Here is a 19812-nt window from a genome sequence, read left to right as displayed (position 1 = left end):
ACCAGTTTGGTCTCTTCGAGGTTCGTAAGGAACTTACACACCTAGTAGATGGTGTCAAGAAGTTTTCTCTGCCTGGTAACCTGTCCGCTCCTTTCGGTATCCAGTATCATACGTGTAGTGTAGACACGGAGGTGGGGTTCCAGCTCCGTAGCACTGATGATCCTCAGAGCATGTTTAGTGGGTTCNTGTCGGAGAAAGGGATTACCCGTGTGTTTTTCACAGATGGGTCGGTGTCTCGGAACTCCGGTGGAGGCACAGCGTCCTCTGCGGGCTTCGCAGTGGTGTCGGACAATCCTGACCTTACCCACCATGAGCGTATCGGCAGCCGGTCAGGGGTCTGCGAGGCCGAAGCCAGGGGAATCTTGTGCGCTCTGGAATACGTGGATGAATTTGGGTTCAGTTTAGCAGCGGTTGCGTCGGACTCTCTTGGTGTTATACAAAGTCTGGGGTCCCCTGATCCCAGGGGTTTACAATCTGATACTCTGTATCTAATAAAAGAGTTAGACCTAAAGCTGAGACGGAGTAATGTACACGTGTTGTTTGTGTGGATTCCTGGTCATCGCGGTATANGTGGCAATGACCGTGCGGATAAGTACGCCAAGCTCTCTCTGTCGTTACCGGAACCTGTTGAAAAGCAGGAGGTATCTTCCTTATATCCTATTCTTAAATCTAAAGCGTTGCAGTCGTCTAAGGAACTGTTGTTAGCTGAAGCCCAGCACAAAGGTAGCCGGTACTTCAGGTTTGTTCAGGAACCGCTGTGTAGACCATGGTTCACGAGGTTTAAAAAGAATAAGTATCTCCCCCGCCAGCTAGTTACGCTAGTATCTAGAATCCGTTCTCACCATACGGCGGTTAATGAACATCTACACGACAAATGTATTGTGGATGGCGCCGCTTGCCCGTGTGGTCATCCGATACAGGACATTAACCACCTGTTTCTTTACTGCCCTGAGAATAAAACTGCCACGGACAAACTGCTCCTGGACCTTTTCCATAGTGGCTTTAGCCCACCGTATAACGTAGTGGACATTGCTTTTTCAAGTAATATACAAGCCATGTTTGCTTTGCTCACTTTCACCAGTTCTACCAACATCAGTGTGTGATTTCCTAACTCGCTCAGTATTTCCTCTCCTTCCCCCGTCTTTTCCTCCGGCTTCTGCTCCGTTCCCTCTCCCCTTCACTCCTGTGTACATTACTCCCTATCTCTCCCTCTCCACCTTCTGCTCCAGTCTGAAACCTAGTACGTTTAGTGCAACAGTCCAGCACAGCTCAGTACAGCTCTGTCAAGTTAAATTCCACCAATCGAAGACTGGCGTATGCTCCTTTCTCACCGGGGCAAGAGCCATTACAGCAAAGAAGAAGTACTATAACAAGAGAGAAAGACATGACATAATTGACAATAATATTTTTTCAATCTTCGAAAATTTTGGTGTAGAATTTTATTTTGCTAATTTGATAACCTAAACCATTAATTTTATTAAGTATTATGCCATATAAACTTAAAATAAAAGCAAAGAATATACGAATATATATTCTTCAATTGAAGGTTATGGCCTCTCATTGAAGACCATTATTTATATCTTATTATAAATCTCTATTATTAATTAGGAAAGTCTATAATCTCTGGTTTAGTTTGGTGCAAAAATGGTTCAGTGGACCGAAAGTCTATAATCTCTACTCGCTTAGTCATGAAGCACCAAATTTCATGATTGGCCACTGCATTGAAATTTGAGGTCGGAGATTCGAGACCTGAAAGCTGAAATTTGAGATTGGAGACGAGATCTAAGATTTGATAAGCAACTATGAATTCGGGCCTGAGTAGCGGCGGAGCGATATTTCTTTTGACCGCGCGCGCTTTTTCTTCTTTATGCACGAATATAGTGTTCTATTCTCTCATTGAACCAAGTATAGAATTAAACATACTATAACAAAATATTGCTAGAAAAGTTTGGCAAAATATTGATATTATATGTCTCTAAAACATCTTTGCAATCATAGTTGCAAACTCGAGCCGGCTAGCACCGAGAGCACCGAGGTGTTGGGAGCCACTGGGAACACGCACACAAGCGAGAACCGCCGTCCGTGTGTATGTTCCACGCACACGGACGGCGGTTCTCGCTTGTGTGCGTGTTCCCAGTGGCTCCCAACACCTCGGTGCTCTCGGTGCTAGCCGGCTCGAGTTTGCAACTGTGTTTGCAATATTACATTGCAACTTGCAATGTTGCAACGTTTCTGAAATATTACTGGAAGCTTCGGTAGAAGTATGAGATTCATTCGCCTTTTCATATTTTAATGGAAAACTAAATAAAGATATTGTCCCATATGAAACAATAGCCACCTGTCTGTGTTTTTGCTGTCATATTGCCGAAAACAAAACGCTTGAGTTTTCAGCAAATTTAGAACAAGGTGAGTCAGGCATTTGTCTTTGGTTTGACACGACACGCATTCAACATATGTTGCCGACAACTTGCTGTGTATTTGCCGTCAACGGTTTATCACTAACATAAAGAGCAACATGACAACAAGTTGCCAACAACACGTGTCAAATTTTAGCAAAAATACAATATGTCGAAAACGGACAAATATATATTCAATAACACATCGCTTTGTGAAAGGGGAATTAATTCGAGATTTCACTCAAATTAATCTTTGGAGGTCTGATTTAGTTCGCCGCTCAACTGATTAACTCGATGAAAGGTACCGGACCCGGAAAAAATCCTAAAGTAATGGGATTTGAACTCGAGACTTTCATATTTGCCCTACACTCAGTCCGCGAGACCACTTGTTCCTTACTAAAATATAATGATTTTTGTCTACTTATTCTAAAAGACGGTCATTCGTTTTCGACATTTAATGGGCTACAAGAATAAATATATGTCAACAGTTTTTACCAACCATACAACAGAAGTACAGACATCGGTGTCTTGTTTTGTTACCGTCATGTTGCTCTTATGTTGCCGAAAACGAATGAGAAAGCAAACAGTTTTCTATGAATAAAAGTCATTTTGTTGACACCGTAATGAGCAATAGTTGCTCTTCGTTTGCTCTGAATCTGCTAACACAAAATGTCTCAAATTTGCCTTCGTGTTGTCGATTACGTATGAGTATGCATCATGTGTTTTCAGCAAATACACAGCAACTACTTGAAAACTTCAGCTCAGCATTAAGTTACATCATTTTGCAAAACATGCTTGGCTATCAGGGATGTTTCAAATTACACACACACACACACACACACACACACATTCTTTTAGGTGTAAATTATCTTTTGTAGATAATGTACATTGCTTGATACTCCAGCCGCGTAAATAAATTCGCGTTTTTTATGGCTTCCGCAGAACATGTCAGCGTATTGTGACAAGAAGCAACACAATAACCAACCAGTATTTTATTCTTTTGGAAAAACAACATATTGAGTGGCTATCGCTTCTTTCCGCGAGTACTTTGCTACGGCTGAACTAAGGCCTGTTCTACAATACAGTCGTAAGCTGTAAGTCGTAAGAATTTGACCAATCACAATCAATTATTTTTCTGTGATTTGTCTGTGAGTGGTCAATTTCTTACGACTTACAGCTTACGACTATATTGTAGAACAGGCCTAACCGTGGAACTGTACCACTATACAAACAGCTCTGCTGCGGAATGTGAAAATTAACGATATTAGTAAAACAAAAATATACCAATATAGTGACTAGTCGTTCTAAAACGTCACTTGGCGGGAAGCCACTATAGTGGCGCATAAAACTTAAAGATTTAAAATACTGCTTTATTAAATCGTAAAGTAGTTGCATTAGGATATCTTATTTAGATCAGTTTAAGGAGAATTGCAAGAAAGAAAAATATCCTTGAATTGAACAATTAACGATAAACAGAGAATTTTTTCTCGGGCTCTGAAGTCATTAAACTAAATGAATAATAAATATATACTAGGTCATAAGAGCCGTTCGCAGGATGTTTTGCGGAAATTATCCTTGAATTGCTTAGAAGGAAACTTGACTTAAGCTGAATAATGAAACGGTTAATCAGTTCAGTTAGTAAAGCAGGATTGACATAGCGTTAATATTGGACAAGTACAGTTCACGAAGTTTTCAGCGTCACAAGTACATACACAATAAGTAAACAAAACATACCTTTTATCTTCCTTTACAGAAATTCATTACTGGTGTGGCCAAAGTGGCGACTTATTTTGAATATTATTAAAATCACTGTTAATAGTGCTTTTGTTACTCAGGATAAATGTTGTTTTGCCACATCAATGGTAAATTTCTATAAGGATTCATTTTTATGCGGAGAAAGTACATACATGTATAATAAATATGCATGCAATGCATAATATATATGTATATTCAAAATATAATTTTAACTAATACCGAAGCAGACGTTGTAAGAAATATTTTGTTTAATATCGGTTTTAACAAAAAACAATCAAAATTCGACAATTAATTAAATCCGACTTAATCGTTAAACCACGTATGACAGAAGCAATTCTTTTGCAAGAAGTTTTGCAAAGCTTTTCATTTGCGTGTTTATTTTTTCTTTCTTCTGTTCTTTTTGAAGACATTTTGTAGGATAATGATTTTTTTATTCTTCGAGGTATCAAGGTGTAAGGCACTTACAGCGTTATTGCATCGTATTTGCTCGCTTGTAAACTATATACATACATATAAGACGATTTTCATCGAAGTGGGCGGACGGACAGGAATGGTCGATATTAACTACAAGCACGGGGAACGCGGTGACGATAGTCACATGCTGACCACGGTCGAGTGCACTTGCCGTCTTACTCGCATGTCTTTGTTGCTTCATATATAAGTATAAAAGTAAGTTTTCTTCTCTATTAATTATAATAACTCACCAAAATTGTTTCTTTCAGACACACAAAGTACTACATCTTCATGAATTTCTATAATTACAATTATGTTGCAGTATGTATATTGTATTTATATTTTTTCAGTATTTTGTTCCATGTTTTTTTACACACACTTTTCGTAATACGCAAAAGTTTCTTCTTGAAGTAAAGTTTGCTTTCATTATTTTTATTTAAATTGAGACGAATGTATGAACAATTTTTCAAACTATTACACTTCCTTCTTTTGTAACGTCGTCAAATAAATATTCTTTCACAGAAATGGATGTAATATTAGATGTATAAAATTTTGATAGACATAATTACACAAGCTATAAAAAGATGTTTTGCTACATCTGCTCATTATACTATATTGCTTACCTTCTTTTTATATTAAAACATTTTGATGTATCGTAATTTTACAAAGAAATGTACCGTATCACGCACAGTGTATATAGAGACCTATTATTTCTCTGCATTCATCAATATTTAATAAAGAATTGTGTATAAAGGTTTGTATGTGTACGCGCATATAGCTTAGTTTGTTGATTCTTAAATTATCTCAGTGTTTGCAACTTAAATCGGTGTATTCATTTTGGAAAATGCGGAAAACGCATTTTTTCTGCCGTTGTATTATACAATCGCGTTTCGTGTGTACTACTTTTTTCTTATGTACGTGAATTCATGTCGTGAGAGATTAAATGATAAACACTTTGCGACTTCTCCTTTGCGAGACTTTTTAAAAATACCGGTTTTTCTTTCTGATCGTGTATGTAAATGATTGTGATGTAATGTAATTTGAATCGTATATGTATACATACACATAGCACGATGTACATAGCCGTGCATTATTTCAACTTTAAATATAGACTTTATACGATCACTAATAGTGTCAGAATTATCAAATGCTGACAATATTGATAGTGTATTGTTAATATTGGTGAATTGATGTAGATTATTGATCAGAATTTTTTGATTCGCGAATATTTTTTCATTATCACTGTAGAAATATTAACAGTTGATACTAATTGTGTGAAGAAGATTGTCAGTATTCCAGTCAATATAGTTCTACAACTTCTATAAAAATATTGATGCATAGTGCAAGTTTTCAGTGATCGGGCACAGAGATTGAATGATCTTAGACTTATATTTCATGAGTCCGATCGTCGACAAGTCGACGATCGGATTGACTGACAAGTATGTAACTAATCCAGTTATAATCTAGTAGCGTGAGCCAATCCTTATTATCCGACAATTCGACGATTAGATCAGATAAAATACGAGCTTTATCTCGCGAAATATTTTTTTTTTTATTGAAGTAAAAAATATATGTCACAGGACCTTACCTATATAGCTTATAGTTTGTAACAGAGCAGTATCTCGCGAAATTTGTTTTTGCATTTGAAATTAAGCTCCTTGCACAATGCGAGAAAATAGCGATAGCGATGGACACAGAATTCCAATTCGTCAGAAAGTTTATCGCTATTGCCTATTCCGTTTTCTAATCTGCTTTGATACATATGTATTTTTGAGTGTTAGATTCCGCTGTTCCTACTGTTATTTATAAATATAAACTCTGTAAAACTGGTGTTATTTCTATTGCTGTCGTTATTCCTTCCATTGTACCGAGTATATGTTGTCATATATCGTACTTGATATGTTTTGACTATGAATTTCTTAGTATATATATATAATGTAGTTATCGCGCGACAATCTTATTCAAAAGTTTAATTTTACGCTACAGAAAAGTATTCTCAAAATTCGATTCACATGTCGTACAAATATTTCAGACTCTATTTTGTCAACATGTCATTAGCGTAGAAATAAACAAGTAGTTTTATTACGCTCAAAATCTCTTTAAACAATTTTATTTTTTTTGCCAATGCGGTAAACGTTTAGTACCCTGATAGGAAACCATTTACAAAATTATGTGACAAAATCTTGCACTAAAATTGTAATTTGCAATTATACAGACATTTTTTAGGAAATAGATGTAAAAACATTGATCTTTTCTGAAATATTTGTAGTTGTTTGCAAAATTACTTTCCAAATACTATTTCGGCAAAAGAATAACGATATGGCGAATCATCTTAGCAGTATATTTGCAAAATTAATTTTACAAAGAAATTGTCTAATAATTGAGAAAAAAATTCAGCTATGTGATGTTTCAAATATGTAGAAATATGATTGTATATGAAGAAGCACAAGAAATCGTCGTCACTCATGATGTCATATTTGTGCAATATTTTCACAATTTGCCTATTGGAGGTATATACTGTGAAAATGCATAACGATTTTTTCGCAATTTTTGACAAGTATTATTTACAAAATTTTATTTCGACAAAACTGTTGCGTTATGACGAATCATCTTAGTACAATCATTGCAAAATCGTCGCCATTCATGATGCCATTTTTGTGCAATATTTTCACAAATGTGCCTATTAGGGTAGCGACTGTACACGCTGTACACATCGAACGGGGCAATTTGACAACGTCGCCCACGTCTAACCAAATTTGTCAGTTTGCTCAGCTGTCAAACGAAACTATTAAAATGATTTTTTAATTTCAATACAGATACTAAAAAAACAATTTTAAATACAGATACTCAAAAACAATTTTAAATATGACAGAGGCAAGAAAATTACAAAAAAACGGTGTGTCAAGATCTAAGTACGTTGTGCGAATTACATACATTGTTGCCGCTGTAACTTACCGTTACTTGCCTAACTTATGTCATGTCAAAAAAAATAATCTTTCCACGGCTTTATTTCGACAACTAGATGTCTATGACTTATTACTAGACGGTCAATAATTCTAAACTTTTTTTTATAGTATTATTTTAATCGTAATCTACCGCATTCTAGATTTTTTATCAATATCGCAAATATAGTTTGATAGCTAGAGTTTCAAATGTGCATTTTTGAATGGGTTTACGCATATAATACATGTAAAAAATGTCATTTATAATTGCAATTATCTCAACTTTGGAACTGTCAAACATTTAGAAATTTCATGAGCGCTTGAAAAGCCTTTTGCTTAATGTGTGGTTCAAATTTGAAAGAGTTGGCAAGAAATCGATTCTACGCGATAACTACGTTAACGAGATTTCTTATTTTCGTTTGTGATATGTATCGGTTTGAAAGAAATGTTCGTATACGAGACAACAGATTTGAGTTGTTGTCACTTTGACAGTGACAGTCGTCTTTATATCAATCATAAATTGCTCCTCCGTAGATCGTGCACTTGTAAAGCGTGCCGGAAAGCAAAACAAACGTCAATCATTTGCCGTCAATCGCGGATTCCGGAAAGAAGTACATTCTGATAGAAGTTACAGACCTGTCGCGATCTGTCAATAAACAGCAAGAATATGCATGTTGTATTGCCTTTCTATCAGGGTTTCAATAATATCGAAAAATGATATAATATTTTATGTAATATTAAAACTACACAATTAAATAATATTTAATAATTATGTAATATTTAAACTATGTGCAATTAGATAATATCTCTTTGTCGTTTCTAGCATCTAGCTTTTGACGCATAATCCAATATGCCTGCAGATATAATAAGAGCTACGTAATGCGTCAAATTCGCGATTCATTTAATCGCAAATTTACATTTTCACACGTTTGAATTCTCACCAATCGTCTCGTAACTTTACTACGTCGAACACGTTCTCTGCCAAATATTTTAACCAGCAAAATACAAAGTGTTGCTTCGGCTTTACGTGTCGATCGTTAAATTGACATATGTACTCTTATGTCAGCACGTTCTTTAAAAACCTACTTAACTGCTTAAAAAGAATCTATTTATATTTCTTGCTCTTTCTTACATTATCATCGTTATCATTAACGTATTATATGCAATGTTGCAGATATGAAATAAATAATAATATTTACGAACATTGTGCACAATTTTATGCAATTTTGCTTCAGCCTAGCGAGTTCTCGCGATTTGCGCGCAAGACTATCGATGAGCGATCTTGAGTCAGACTCATAATCGCAACGGATCATGAGGAATAATTGGTCGTTTCTGAGAGACGAGATGTAGGAAAGGATATGCCCAGCTGCTTGTCGTCATCTATGACAGGATCGACAGATGCGGGGCTGTTGCAGCCCCAGGAAGATCCCAAGCAACTTTCTGTATCTTGCTCGTCGTCGACCTTCAATCTCAGACCGGTATCTGAGGATACGAGTTCGTTGCTTCGGCGAGGCAGAAGTCATCGTCAGCCACCGCGACGTAGGATGACATCCGCTCCGCCGCCAGGACAAACGATACAACTAACACCTCTTTGGGAACATGTGGTATGACTTGAAGAACAAATGTATATATACATACAATGTACATTTTTTGTTATACTTAATATATAATTTTCTTACGTAATATTTTTTGTACTTTAGTTTATAGTATCCATATATTTTTATATTTTAAAGTTTTCTTCAAAGATATTTTTAATTTTACTGTAATTTTAAGACACGTTTATGTTTTAGGTGCGTACGCGTAAATTTCCGTCCGAAGTTGACGCGCAAGCTACATTTGTCGAGATCTCTGAGAGACTTCGAGACCCGGAATGGGAGGTGCGTCAGCACGCTCTCCGAGTGTTAGTGGACGTTCTGCCAACGCTGAATGCCGATGTCGACAAGGTCATGCAACCGGTAGTGCCCGAATTGATCAATAATTTAGGACATCCAGCGCCAGCGGTTCGTAAAGGTGCTTTGGACACGCTGCGAGTGTATCTTATTCACAGTCCTAACAGGGACAGCATGGTCAAAAGTGTGAGTAATGTGTGCCTTTTCAAATTTTTTTATCTCTGATTAAATTTAAACTATATATTCTCTGTTTTCCTCTTACATGTTTTTCGTATATATATAGTAAAAACAAATATAAATATCAATTAATAATACTCGATTACTTTAACCTTTTTTCAGATCCTTCACGATGGCTTGAATCGGCCGGATGCTCATAATCCATTTCAGATAAACGTGACGACGGGCGTAATTCTCAGCGCACCTTTGCTGCTTTTTCCGTCCTCCAACAGTCCTCCTCCGACAACGCAGATACTTAAAGATGCCACGATAGCCTTTGCTTCTCGATTGGTCCAGATACCTCATCAAGAGGCTGTTCTTAAGTCTCTTATTAAGATTCGTGACGCAGTTGGCGAAGAGGAATTCGATAACTATTTGGCGGATTATGACGATAAGTTCAAGAAAAATATCGACGTTCTCGCTAAGATCTATAGCATCAAACCGAATAAGAGAAAGCGAGATAAAAGTCACTCGCAAGAGATTGTAAAGACTGACAAAAAGGAGTGCGTTGACAAGTTTTGGGATAGCGACAGCGACACTTCCGGCATTGCCGAAGAAGAAGACGAAGCTTCGAACAGCGGAAGTGGCGCCATGCCGCCAGCGAGAGTCGTTCTTGAAACTGAGATCAAGTTCAACGAAGAAACAGCTATCACAATGACGATTCTCGAAGAGAAGGATGAGGACGATAGCGAAGATAATGAGAGACGAAACACTGAGACTGAAAATAACGCGAATAACAACAAAGATTTCATGTCTCTGGAAAACAAGCGGAAGACATCCAGACGCGTTCATTTTGGCGGCGAGATTGTCAAACTGAGGACACCTGATAGCGACGAAACGGAATCCATCGAGGTAGACACACCTAAAACGAGGATCCCACTTCCCGTTTCGCCGGCTACGAAGATGCCGGAAACGATGAGGAGACGACCATCGTCGCAACCCTGTAGTCCTCACGCTGAGAAGCGGTGTCCGAAGAGAGCTTCCAGATCAGCCTCTAACAGCCCTAAGAGAGAGTATACGCACAATGCACAGCTGAGTCCTAAAAAAAGCATTCTCACAAGAACGGGAGGAGAACGAGATCCTCTTATCGTCATCGATCCCGCAATGGAAGAGAACGCGAAGAAAAATAGGAAGAGCGGCGAGGCGATCGTGGAAGACGAAGGATTTCGTGTAACAAACAGTTCGGAAGAAGTCAGCCAAGTAACAAAGAAGGAAGAAGTTACGTTGATTCGAGCCACTTCCGCGTCATTAGATAACAGAGAGAAATTAATAAAAAATAATGAAAGTAATGAAACAAAGGATGAGAACCACGTATTTAAAGTGACTGAGCTTTTAGCCGCGGAACCTTCAAAAAACACGTCTGTGAAAGAAAAACAAATGATTTATGAGAAACTCACGGATACGATCGACAAAACCAACATTTCCGAAATGTCTCTCTCGAGTCAGGAGAAAACTTACACACCGATCCAATTCATTCCAAGAGGACAAACGCTTAAAGAAGAAAATAGAGATGATATTTCGATAGTAGAAGAAGGACGTTCGAGCGAACAAAATCCAGTGAAAAGTAATTTTTCTTGCGAGTTTCCTTTCGGATCGCCAGTGAACGAGTGCAATACTCAAATAGATCGTTTTTTCGATAGTGATTTTGGTAACAACGACAGACAGGACGTATGTACTTTTAATGTGATAAAAGACGATCGCGTAACGACCACCGTAGCGGATTATTGTGACGGCAAAGTCGTTATTGGAGAGAGTAACTGCGAGGGACGAAAAGCAGCATATAGTCAGAGTGATATACAAGGCGCAATGATGGAAGGAAACGAAAGTGTTACTTGTAGCAGCAGTGAAGGCGAGGGTAAACCGCAGGAATCAAACTGGGAAGAATTAGGATTGGTTAGTCAGGAAGTGCTAGACGATCTGCACAATAAGGTTAGGATATTGAATTAATAATTTATTACATAAATTATTTTACATAAATTATTTTACGTAAATTATTTTACATAAATTATTTCACGTAAATTATTTTAAAACATTTTTTATTTTGAAATTAAATTATTTTATTCTGAAATTAAATTTTTATTCTGAAATTACATGTGTAATAGGTAAATTAGAAATGCAGAAAACATTTATATACGCATTTATTTAAATAAAAACCTAAACGAGCTGCGCAGAGTTGTAAAGCTTGTGTATGTAGCAATCTCTCTCGTTGAATTTATCTCTTTGTCATATCACAGGATTGGAAAAAGTCAAGAAGCCATGTTTCGCGAAGTCATGCTATTGTTTGCGTTGCTCGTGAAAGTTAGCTCAAAAACATTCGCGAATATTTCTGTCAGAACAAGATAATATCCTTCGTCCTGTTTTCGATGACATACAGAAGAAGACCCTTGACTTTCGGACAAAGCCGTCAGCTCGTTATATATTGGGTATGGTGAGAAGTAGGTCGATCGATTTTCGTCGACAAAAGTTCGTCGCGTGACGTAACACGATTTAAGCTCCATCAATTATCGGGATTACGTGTGCGCGTCTACAGGTTCAACGTAAATTTTTCCCTTCTTTTTCTTCCTTGCTTGTTTTTTTAAATTTCATGTATAAAGCACCTACTTTTGGTACATACGATGTCTCATACCAATGTAGCACATATCGCATGTGAAAGTCATTATATGTAACGTGTACTATAGATAAATGCGCGCATATGCGTAACTCGGAATGCAGCCATAGTTATTGCAAATTGCAACTTCATGCAGTAATTAGTGTACCGATCGGTTCTTGTTAATCCACGGACGTTGCGTAGTCATAATAAATATCCGGCGAGTAGTCAAAGAGTTCGAAGTCGAGTTTCAACTTCTCGTACAACTTTCTCACCGTCGATTTATTTAACTGACTGAAATATATTGGAAAGGCGTTGACGTAACCATTATTGTGCCTCCACCTGGGCTTAATTTTGTGTTGCAGACCTAACTTGTTGATTGCGTACACCTGATCTCGCCATAATGTTTCCACCTGTGAGATTAGTTATGTTCTCAGAAAGTTTAATTATTCAATTTAATATAATTAGATTGTTTAAAAAATTCAGCAATTGTAGAATTGTTGAATAATGATGAGTTATGCATTAAAATTTTGTTCCATTTATTAATTGATAAAAGAAAAACTTACAATAAAACATCACGATAAACAATAAATTGCAAATGTAACTTAAGTTTCAATACTCACTTTTGCAATAATGTCATATTTAACGAGGCACGGCGTGCAGAAGAGATAATACGGCATCCAATGATCGTCACCGTAATTTCCGAGGTCAGTGTCGATCACGTAATCAACGAACTCTCGAAAGGTCGGTTCCATGCCAGACGGAAGTAGCATCCCTTTGCGTCGAATCACCTGATCCGGTCGTGGTTTTTTAAAATTTTTTCCTAAAAATTCTTTCTTTATATTTTCGTATTTTTTCGATAAAATATTTCTTATCAAACAATAATTTGTAATAAAGATATATCTTTTAACAATTAATGAAGAATTTAGGCTCCTTAAGTTAAAATTAACAACACGAAATTTAAACGGTCATGGAAGCCTTAGAGCCAGTCTACGATAAAGGTAGTAAGGCTGTAGGTGTAGAGAGTAAACTAGTTTTCGGTGAAATAACAACGGGAATAACGAAATGAGCATTTCCCATTTCAAACTATTGTACCTATTGCCTTACTATCAGCAAATGAAAGACGCGTGTTAAAAAACGCGAAATAATTACTTGTATGTAATAATTACTTGTGTATAATAATTACTTGTATAGACAAAAATGAAATAACTCCAAGAACCTTACTTCTTACTCTTTACTGCCTACTTCCATTGTAGATGGCTCTTTACGCTAGATGTTTGTTGCGGAATAAATATAAATATAAATATAAATATATATATATTTATTCCGCAACAAATATCTAGCATAAGACTTCCATGACTGTTTATATATCTTTCAAGTAACCTAAATTTTCTAAATATCGGCCGCATTGATAGTTAAAGCGGAAAGAAGACTGAAAGCGGCCATCCTATTGTAGTTTCTTACGATGGTTTTAGTCGCTGGTTTTAGCGCCATATCCACAAAAGTGGATATCAAAGGCCGTTCTACATTAAACGCAAATCACAGGTCTCGTGGAATTGACTAATCGCATAGTCAAATCAGCCAATCGACCAACGTGATTGATCAATTCTATGAGACCTGCGACTTGCGTTTAATGTAGAACGGCCTTTGAGATCCACTTTTGTAGATATGGCGCTAAAACCAACAGTTAAAACCGTCGTAAGAAACTACAATAGGATGGCCGCTCTCATAGGTTTCTCTCTGATTGAAAGTAAAAAAATAAAAAAAGAAAAAGAAAAAAAGTGCGCGGTCAGATGCGCGAATTTTTAAACACATGGATAATTTCAATTCGATTAGGTCAGATTGAAAAATCTTTTTACTGTGCTTTGCAAAAAGTGTCAAAAAATTCTGTTAATTAACCGTTTTTTCTAAAATTAATATTATTAAAAAATGGTTAACGTTATAATATAATAATTACGGCATTCTTTTTCTCTGGCGACTTACGGCGGTACTTTCGGACGATCTTAACTCCATATTTTCGATAAAAATGGAGCGTCCCATATTCGCGGCCAGCTACTGAATTCTCCAGTTTGTCGCGATAGGCACTCAATAATCTTTCGAACGGATGCCGCACGACCAACAGCTTTTTGCTCGCGTTCAAGACCCGATCAGCTTCGGGATATTCGAGTTCCGGTATCGCTCGCCGAGCGATGCTCGATAACTGCTTCTTGCCGCTATTCAATGTCTTCTCAGACACGTTCATTAATAAACAAAGATTATAAAGCCAGGTTGTGCTGCCGGCTTTATACACTGGGCAATATGACACGTTGTACGCTCTGCGCAAGAATTATTATTTTATTGACGAGAGAATTTGATTAGATCTTTTATCGATCGTCAGTAATCGATTAAAAAAAATTTTTTTATACTAACCTAACCATGTAGAAGGCGGCGTACTGCGGTGCGGGTGGATGTTTGAACGGCAAATCTTCGGTAAACTTTTGATAGAAACCTAAATGATACTTTTTGCACACTCTATCGACATTTAGAACTCGCCACGTGTTATCTGTCTCTGCCTCGATCTGAGATGATTAATTCAAAAATATAAAAAAAAGTTACAAATGTTGTTCTAATTTCTCGATTATCGAGTTATAATGTGTGTTCTTTATATTATTGCCATATAATTAATAAATACAATTAATAACAATTTGTAATCAAACGCGTCAATTAACTCACCAGCAGCTTTTGTAACTCGTTAGCAACGAGGAGAGACTCACTCTCATCTCCGATAACGACGAGACAACATTTTAGTGCGAAGAAGAAAATTCCAAGACTGACGGTGATTTGAAGTACTCGGAAAAGTACACGTTTCTGCTGTCGTAACATAATCGTGATGACAAGACCTTGCTAAATCTGTTGTTTTTGCGGATTCTCAATATATATAAAAAAATCGCTCATGCAATGTGTGTATTTTCACTTGTAATACCAGATTTTTCTAAATACCACGAAGTAAACATTCTCTCTGTATCTGCTAAGGCGCTGACTGACCGGTTTCGTGCATCGACAGTGATGGATCTAGAATGCCTTTAACCCTGAGCAATCATCGATACTACGCGATAACCATAAAATAATTCTACAACATAAACGCGCAGTCATTTCTTACGATTACTTATCAGCAAAGCTATTAAAAAAAAAAAAACCAAAAAACCAAGCTGCATTTATTATATTTGTATAAAATATGCTACCTTAATATTGTAATATCTACAATTGAATTTTTTCTGAAGTTTTTAACACATAATTTTATTTAATTCTACACAAAACTATATAGGAGTAATATTTAACTTATACTTTCAAAAACCTTGAATAAAAAGTGACGAAAGATACAAGGTTTTAAATCGATTCGACATTGACAAATAAATCCACTCCTGAGGTTTGCGTGGGGAACGTTACGGCTGAAGAAGCTCCGATCGTTCTCTGCATACTAATTCTGTTAGCTCAGCTGTTTAAAGAACGCTTCACTAGATAAAAGTTTCAAGCAACATGATATCTGTGAATTAAATAAAATCAATCGCCGATATGCTTATGAAAAAATTAATTCCACAGTTAATAGAAATCGATCGTCTTTAAATCTGCGAAGAATGCTCGTATTGTTAATGTATGTAGATATTACATACACCGAAAGTTTCAGCAAACAATCGCTGTTGTCGCAGGTGCGCTTTATGTTTATTCAACGAGCTTCAAGATTGCTGTACTAGACCTTATGAATGCACGTGCAACCTCGTCAACGCGTGTCTGCGAGAAGTTCGCGGAAATAAATACCGATCGATCCATAGACAGAATGGCATTCGCCGCATACAATCGTGGGAAACAGGAAAATCCATATTTCTAGACCGTAACGTTTTGCAACAACGTGTTGCATAATTAATCCGCGATCACCTGTAAAGTTTCATTTTGCCGTGACTTTCTCAGACAAAATCGATTATTCACTTAGCAACAAATGGATGGAAATTCCACATTCAGTGCAAAAAGAAAAACAGATTTTGTATGCTTTATAGTAATTTACTTAAGATAAGATGTGATAAATAATAACAGGTCGCAGAACGCGTTCATCATCAAATAGTCAAATTATTACGTCGGCTTTTTTCACGCGCGCGGAAAATGGATTTTGTGCACGCGTATGTACATAGTCATGTAATACGTTACCGTAGCGGCGGACGGTGATACCTACCTACTGGCGCCCGTATATGAATATTCCACGGGTGAAAAACATCGGGAGATTTTCCAGGTTGGATTGTTATATCGCGGTACAATAAGCAGGAGAAACACGCGGTAAGCCACAAGAAAATAATTAGGCACGTGTTGCGTGCTACGTCAGTCGGGTCCAGGAAAACGCCTTTCTTTCTGTGTATATGCAAATCAGCGGCAATTGCACCGCCGTTTATCGTCACTGTGGCTCAAATCGTAATTTTCTAACTGTTCTTCATCATAACGCAAAATAGATGAAATTGGCGAACATGTATCTCTCGATCTATCATGTTAAAATATATTCTAGAAATATTAAAGCGCAGACGTATAAGAATACATATTTGTAAATTTATGAAGCAATCTTCCCATTGGTGAGATAAATATTAAAAAACACGCGAATGTCTGCATATCGATTCCGCAGTTATAGAACTCGATAGAAATGCGTGGTGAAAATGCAGATGCACTGCCGCCGCCGCCCGATGCATTCAGTTTTGCTGCAACGATCAATAACGACTCATGAATTTTCAGTAACACCACGATCATTCACTTGCAATCGGATGCTCTAGATAAAGAATCTTTTTATTGATATTTTGTATGATTTCTGATATATGAATCAATGACGAAATAAAAACAAACCACAAATTAAAATTGATAAAAGAAATCAATACACACAGACAATTTCAGATGAGCGTACACGATAACAATAATGTTTCATGGAACTTAAATTCTTATGTTTCTTTTGAATAATATTTGACATCGGATATCATCATACCCGTTTTTTTGTGACTTTTCAGGATGATTGGCGAGCGCGTGTGAGAGGGTTGGAGAGAGTCGCGTCTGCTCTGCGAACGTCCTCAGCGCTAATCGCGATAGAGTCGCGATTAGGATCGCTTTTGCATGCGGTACTTGGCGGCGAAAGGAGCTGTCGCGTGGCTGCCGCCGGTCTGGCGGTAGCGAAGGTAAGCTCATAACTTCTCAAGATCGCCTTTAAACGCGAAATCTCGGCTAATTTATCGCTACTTTATCTACAGTCTACAAGATAATGCCGAGCCTTGTTATTATGCAATATATCGCGCGACATATGTATAATAGATGAAATGTATTTATTTATCATTAAAATGTAACAAGGACGCTTTACGACACATTATTCCACATTACTTTTTAGCAGTTTAGAGTTAAAATGATAAAAGAGTTAAAAATTTTATGAATTAAATTATTTTAAATTTCTGCGCAATTTTGTTTTCTTGGTCGTTTAAAAATAGATCATCGATGTTTGTGTCAGTGTTTAACGTTTGCTCGAATTACAACATTGAAACGCAAGTTGCAAGGACACTTATAACATGTACCTTCTGCGAGTTGCGTAAAAAATACTTTTAACATGACAGAAAGAGAATGTATTTTGCAACTCTTTTATAATGTCAAAGAGACTTATGACGCAGTATAGTGCACTATAAATCGAACTCTACCACAGTTGCAGCTTTTATATGAATTTCTTAGGAACTATTATATTTATGTTTCAGGTGATCGTTACTGGTGTTTCGGAAGACGCGCTGAAGAAAAAGTTACCTCAGCTAGCTTGGGGTCTAGCCAGACAAGGTGGTCCAGCCGCGGCGCAGTTAGCAAGGATTGCGATGCTCAGGCTCAAACCTAGCTTGCTCTTGGAGCAATTTCTGCAGCCTCATTGTCTGAATGCAAGAAACGCCAAGGTAATTTAATTTTATATTAACTGAGAAAACGTGTCTTATGAAAGTCTTTTTGTAGACGAGAGAAAACACGCTGCAATTGCTGATTTTCTCATTGGTGACCTTTCCGAGTACGGAATTCAAGCTGCAAACTGTAGCTAACCATGTGACGACGATGATCATGGATCGGCGACGCAGAGTACGCCAAGCTGCACTCGACACTCTTGCAGTTTTAGGACAGATTTACAATTCCGAGGTACTTCCCAAAAATTATTAAAGAAATTAATTTAATTAATTGTAATATTTCAAAAACAGCAGACGTCATCTAGTGGTTTATATCAATGTTCGCAGGAAGTCTTGGAAGCAGGAAAACGGGCGGCGGAAGGATGTACCGACGGTGAGGCAATGTTGGCCGCCATCAGAGCACGGCTGGCCCGGAAGTCGCTGCCGCTGGTATCGGTCGACGGTCTCGTGGTGTACGGTTTGCAAATTTCACCGACTGTTCAGATCGCTACTGGTAATAACAACCAGGCATAAGCGAGCAAAGCTTAAAGCACCTCTGCAGATATAAAGAATGATATTCTTGTTAATTGTACATTAACATGCGATTTTATTATACTGAAATTTGTGTCAAAATTATAATTATACGATCAAAGAAATTTTTTTCTATTAGTACTTCTTACATCAAAAAAAAAAAAAAAAGATGTGGAATATCTCAAATTATCGTCAGTATTACATGTCAATTTTTTTATAACTACTTTCGAGAAAATCACGTAATTCTTGCGGATGTTTAAGAGACATTTGAAAACAGCCTTGTATTTGAAATTATATATTGCAATATCGCGTGATGTTTTCGTGTAGTATGATATTACGTGGCTATCTGCACATGTATCATAAAGAGTTTGTTTTTCTTTTACTATTTCTTTCTTTTCCCAAGAGAAATATGAGTTTACGTTTGTTTTATTTCAAGTGCACGATTTAAACAACATAAAGTTGAAAATAAAATACTCAGGTATTGATCTAAAGATGTACAATTTAAAAAAAAAAACTTACAGGTCCTGATGTTGATTGGATCGTAGCAGGAAGCGGTTCGGTTTCACCTGGCACTGGTCGTACCAGAGGTCAGATCATTGCCACGTCCAGATCTGCACAAGGAAAAGTATCTAGGTATTCGCGAAAGGATTTATTTCAAACTATATGGTTATCATGAGATTATAAATATTCGCTTCTTTTAGGAATGAAATTAACAACCGTGAAAGTCCGTGGATAGAGAGATCTAATCTCGTTGCGCTTGGCGTTGGCTTACAATCCAAGACTGAACAATCGATGGCCTGGCAGATATTGTCTTCGCAGACCAATGTAAAAATAAATTGTACTTTTTTGTGTGATGGTTTACATTTTTACAAAAGAAGTAGAAAGTGATAAAAAAAAATATATTTTTATTAATTAAATAAATTTCTGATATAACATTAACGTAATGAAAACAAAATAACAACTAGTATATCATCTTCAGAAATTCATACACCATACTGTGTTATTAGTGTTCTGGTTTTATAAAACAATTGTTTATAATCTTGACAAAATATAAGGATGTAATAACGCGTACAAATCTTATATCGTGCCAATATATAGATACATTTACTTGTAGAACTTAACTGTAATATATATATA

General features: G+C 36.8%; 3 protein-coding genes and 1 long non-coding RNA gene across 9 annotated transcripts in view; 2 read left to right on the top strand and 2 right to left on the bottom strand.

The window, feature by feature from the left end:
- Positions 1-170: 170 nt before the first annotated feature.
- LOC109860442 lies at positions 171-1103 on the top strand. Its single transcript, XM_020439526.1, has one exon. The coding sequence runs from the start codon at positions 171-173 to the stop codon at positions 1101-1103; it is 933 nt and encodes a 310-aa protein (XP_020295115.1).
- Positions 1104-4757: 3654 nt separating this feature from the next.
- Positions 4758-19812, top strand: part of LOC109860437 — a 57511-nt gene continuing 42456 nt past the window's right edge. For 3 of the 5 annotated variants that reach the window (XM_020439522.1, XM_020439518.1, XM_020439521.1), the window contains exons 1-10: positions 4758-4820; positions 8782-9150; positions 9337-9621; positions 9775-11580; positions 17254-17418; positions 17980-18165; positions 18221-18397; positions 18493-18658; positions 19197-19308; positions 19377-19500. In XM_020439522.1, the coding sequence (XP_020295111.1) occupies positions 8905-9150; positions 9337-9621; positions 9775-11580; positions 17254-17418; positions 17980-18165; positions 18221-18397; positions 18493-18658; positions 19197-19308; positions 19377-19500 (3267 nt within the window). In that variant the 5' untranslated portion in view covers positions 4758-4820; positions 8782-8904. Of the gene's footprint in view, positions 4821-7480; positions 7517-7944; positions 9151-9336; positions 9622-9774; positions 11581-17253; positions 17419-17979; positions 18166-18220; positions 18398-18492; positions 18659-19196; positions 19309-19376; positions 19501-19812 lie in introns of those variants that run through there. The other 2 variants (XM_020439519.1, XM_020439520.1) reach the window with 2 other exon arrangements.
- LOC109860438 (carbohydrate sulfotransferase 11-like) lies at positions 11690-15382 on the bottom strand. 2 transcript variants are annotated; one of them, XM_020439524.1, is made up of 6 exons: positions 15218-15382; positions 14951-15127; positions 14648-14796; positions 14222-14553; positions 12862-13061; positions 11690-12651 (listed from the first exon to the last, which is right to left on the bottom strand). In XM_020439524.1, the coding sequence occupies exons 2-6, from the start codon at positions 15098-15100 to the stop codon at positions 12421-12423; spliced, it is 1062 nt and encodes a 353-aa protein (XP_020295113.1). In that variant the 5' UTR covers positions 15101-15127; positions 15218-15382; the 3' UTR covers positions 11690-12420. The 2 variants fall into 2 exon arrangements, with proteins under 2 accessions (XP_020295113.1, XP_020295112.1); XM_020439523.1 differs by having other exon boundaries at positions 14951-15380.
- Positions 15566-16807, bottom strand: LOC109860440. The gene is made up of 3 exons (XR_002250825.1): positions 16443-16807; positions 15889-16150; positions 15566-15761 (listed from the first exon to the last, which is right to left on the bottom strand). It is a non-coding gene; the product is annotated as an uncharacterized LOC109860440 (long non-coding RNA).

The sequence above is a fragment of the Pseudomyrmex gracilis genome, unplaced genomic scaffold, assembly GCF_002006095.1.
Source record: "Pseudomyrmex gracilis isolate BER0280 unplaced genomic scaffold, ASM200609v1 scaffold_387, whole genome shotgun sequence".
Lineage (NCBI taxonomy): Eukaryota > Metazoa > Arthropoda > Insecta > Hymenoptera > Formicidae > Pseudomyrmex > Pseudomyrmex gracilis.
Note: the sequence above shows the minus strand (reverse complement) of the source record. Positions and strands in the feature narration are given on the sequence as shown.

What these genes read in the sequence shown, in the direction of transcription:
- LOC109860438 (XM_020439524.1), bottom strand. Translation starts at nt 15,100, where the DNA reads ATGTTACGACAGCAGAAACGTGTACTTTTCCGAGTACTTCAAATCACC. An exon ending in ACGAGTTACAAAAGCTGCTG is followed by an intron (nt 14,797 to 14,950) that starts GTGAGTTAATTG and finishes TAATCATCTCAG; the next exon opens with ATCGAGGCAGAGACAGATAA. An exon ending in AATATGACATTATTGCAAAA is followed by an intron (nt 12,652 to 12,861) that starts GTGAGTATTGAA and finishes CTAATCTCACAG; the next exon opens with GTGGAAACATTATGGCGAGA.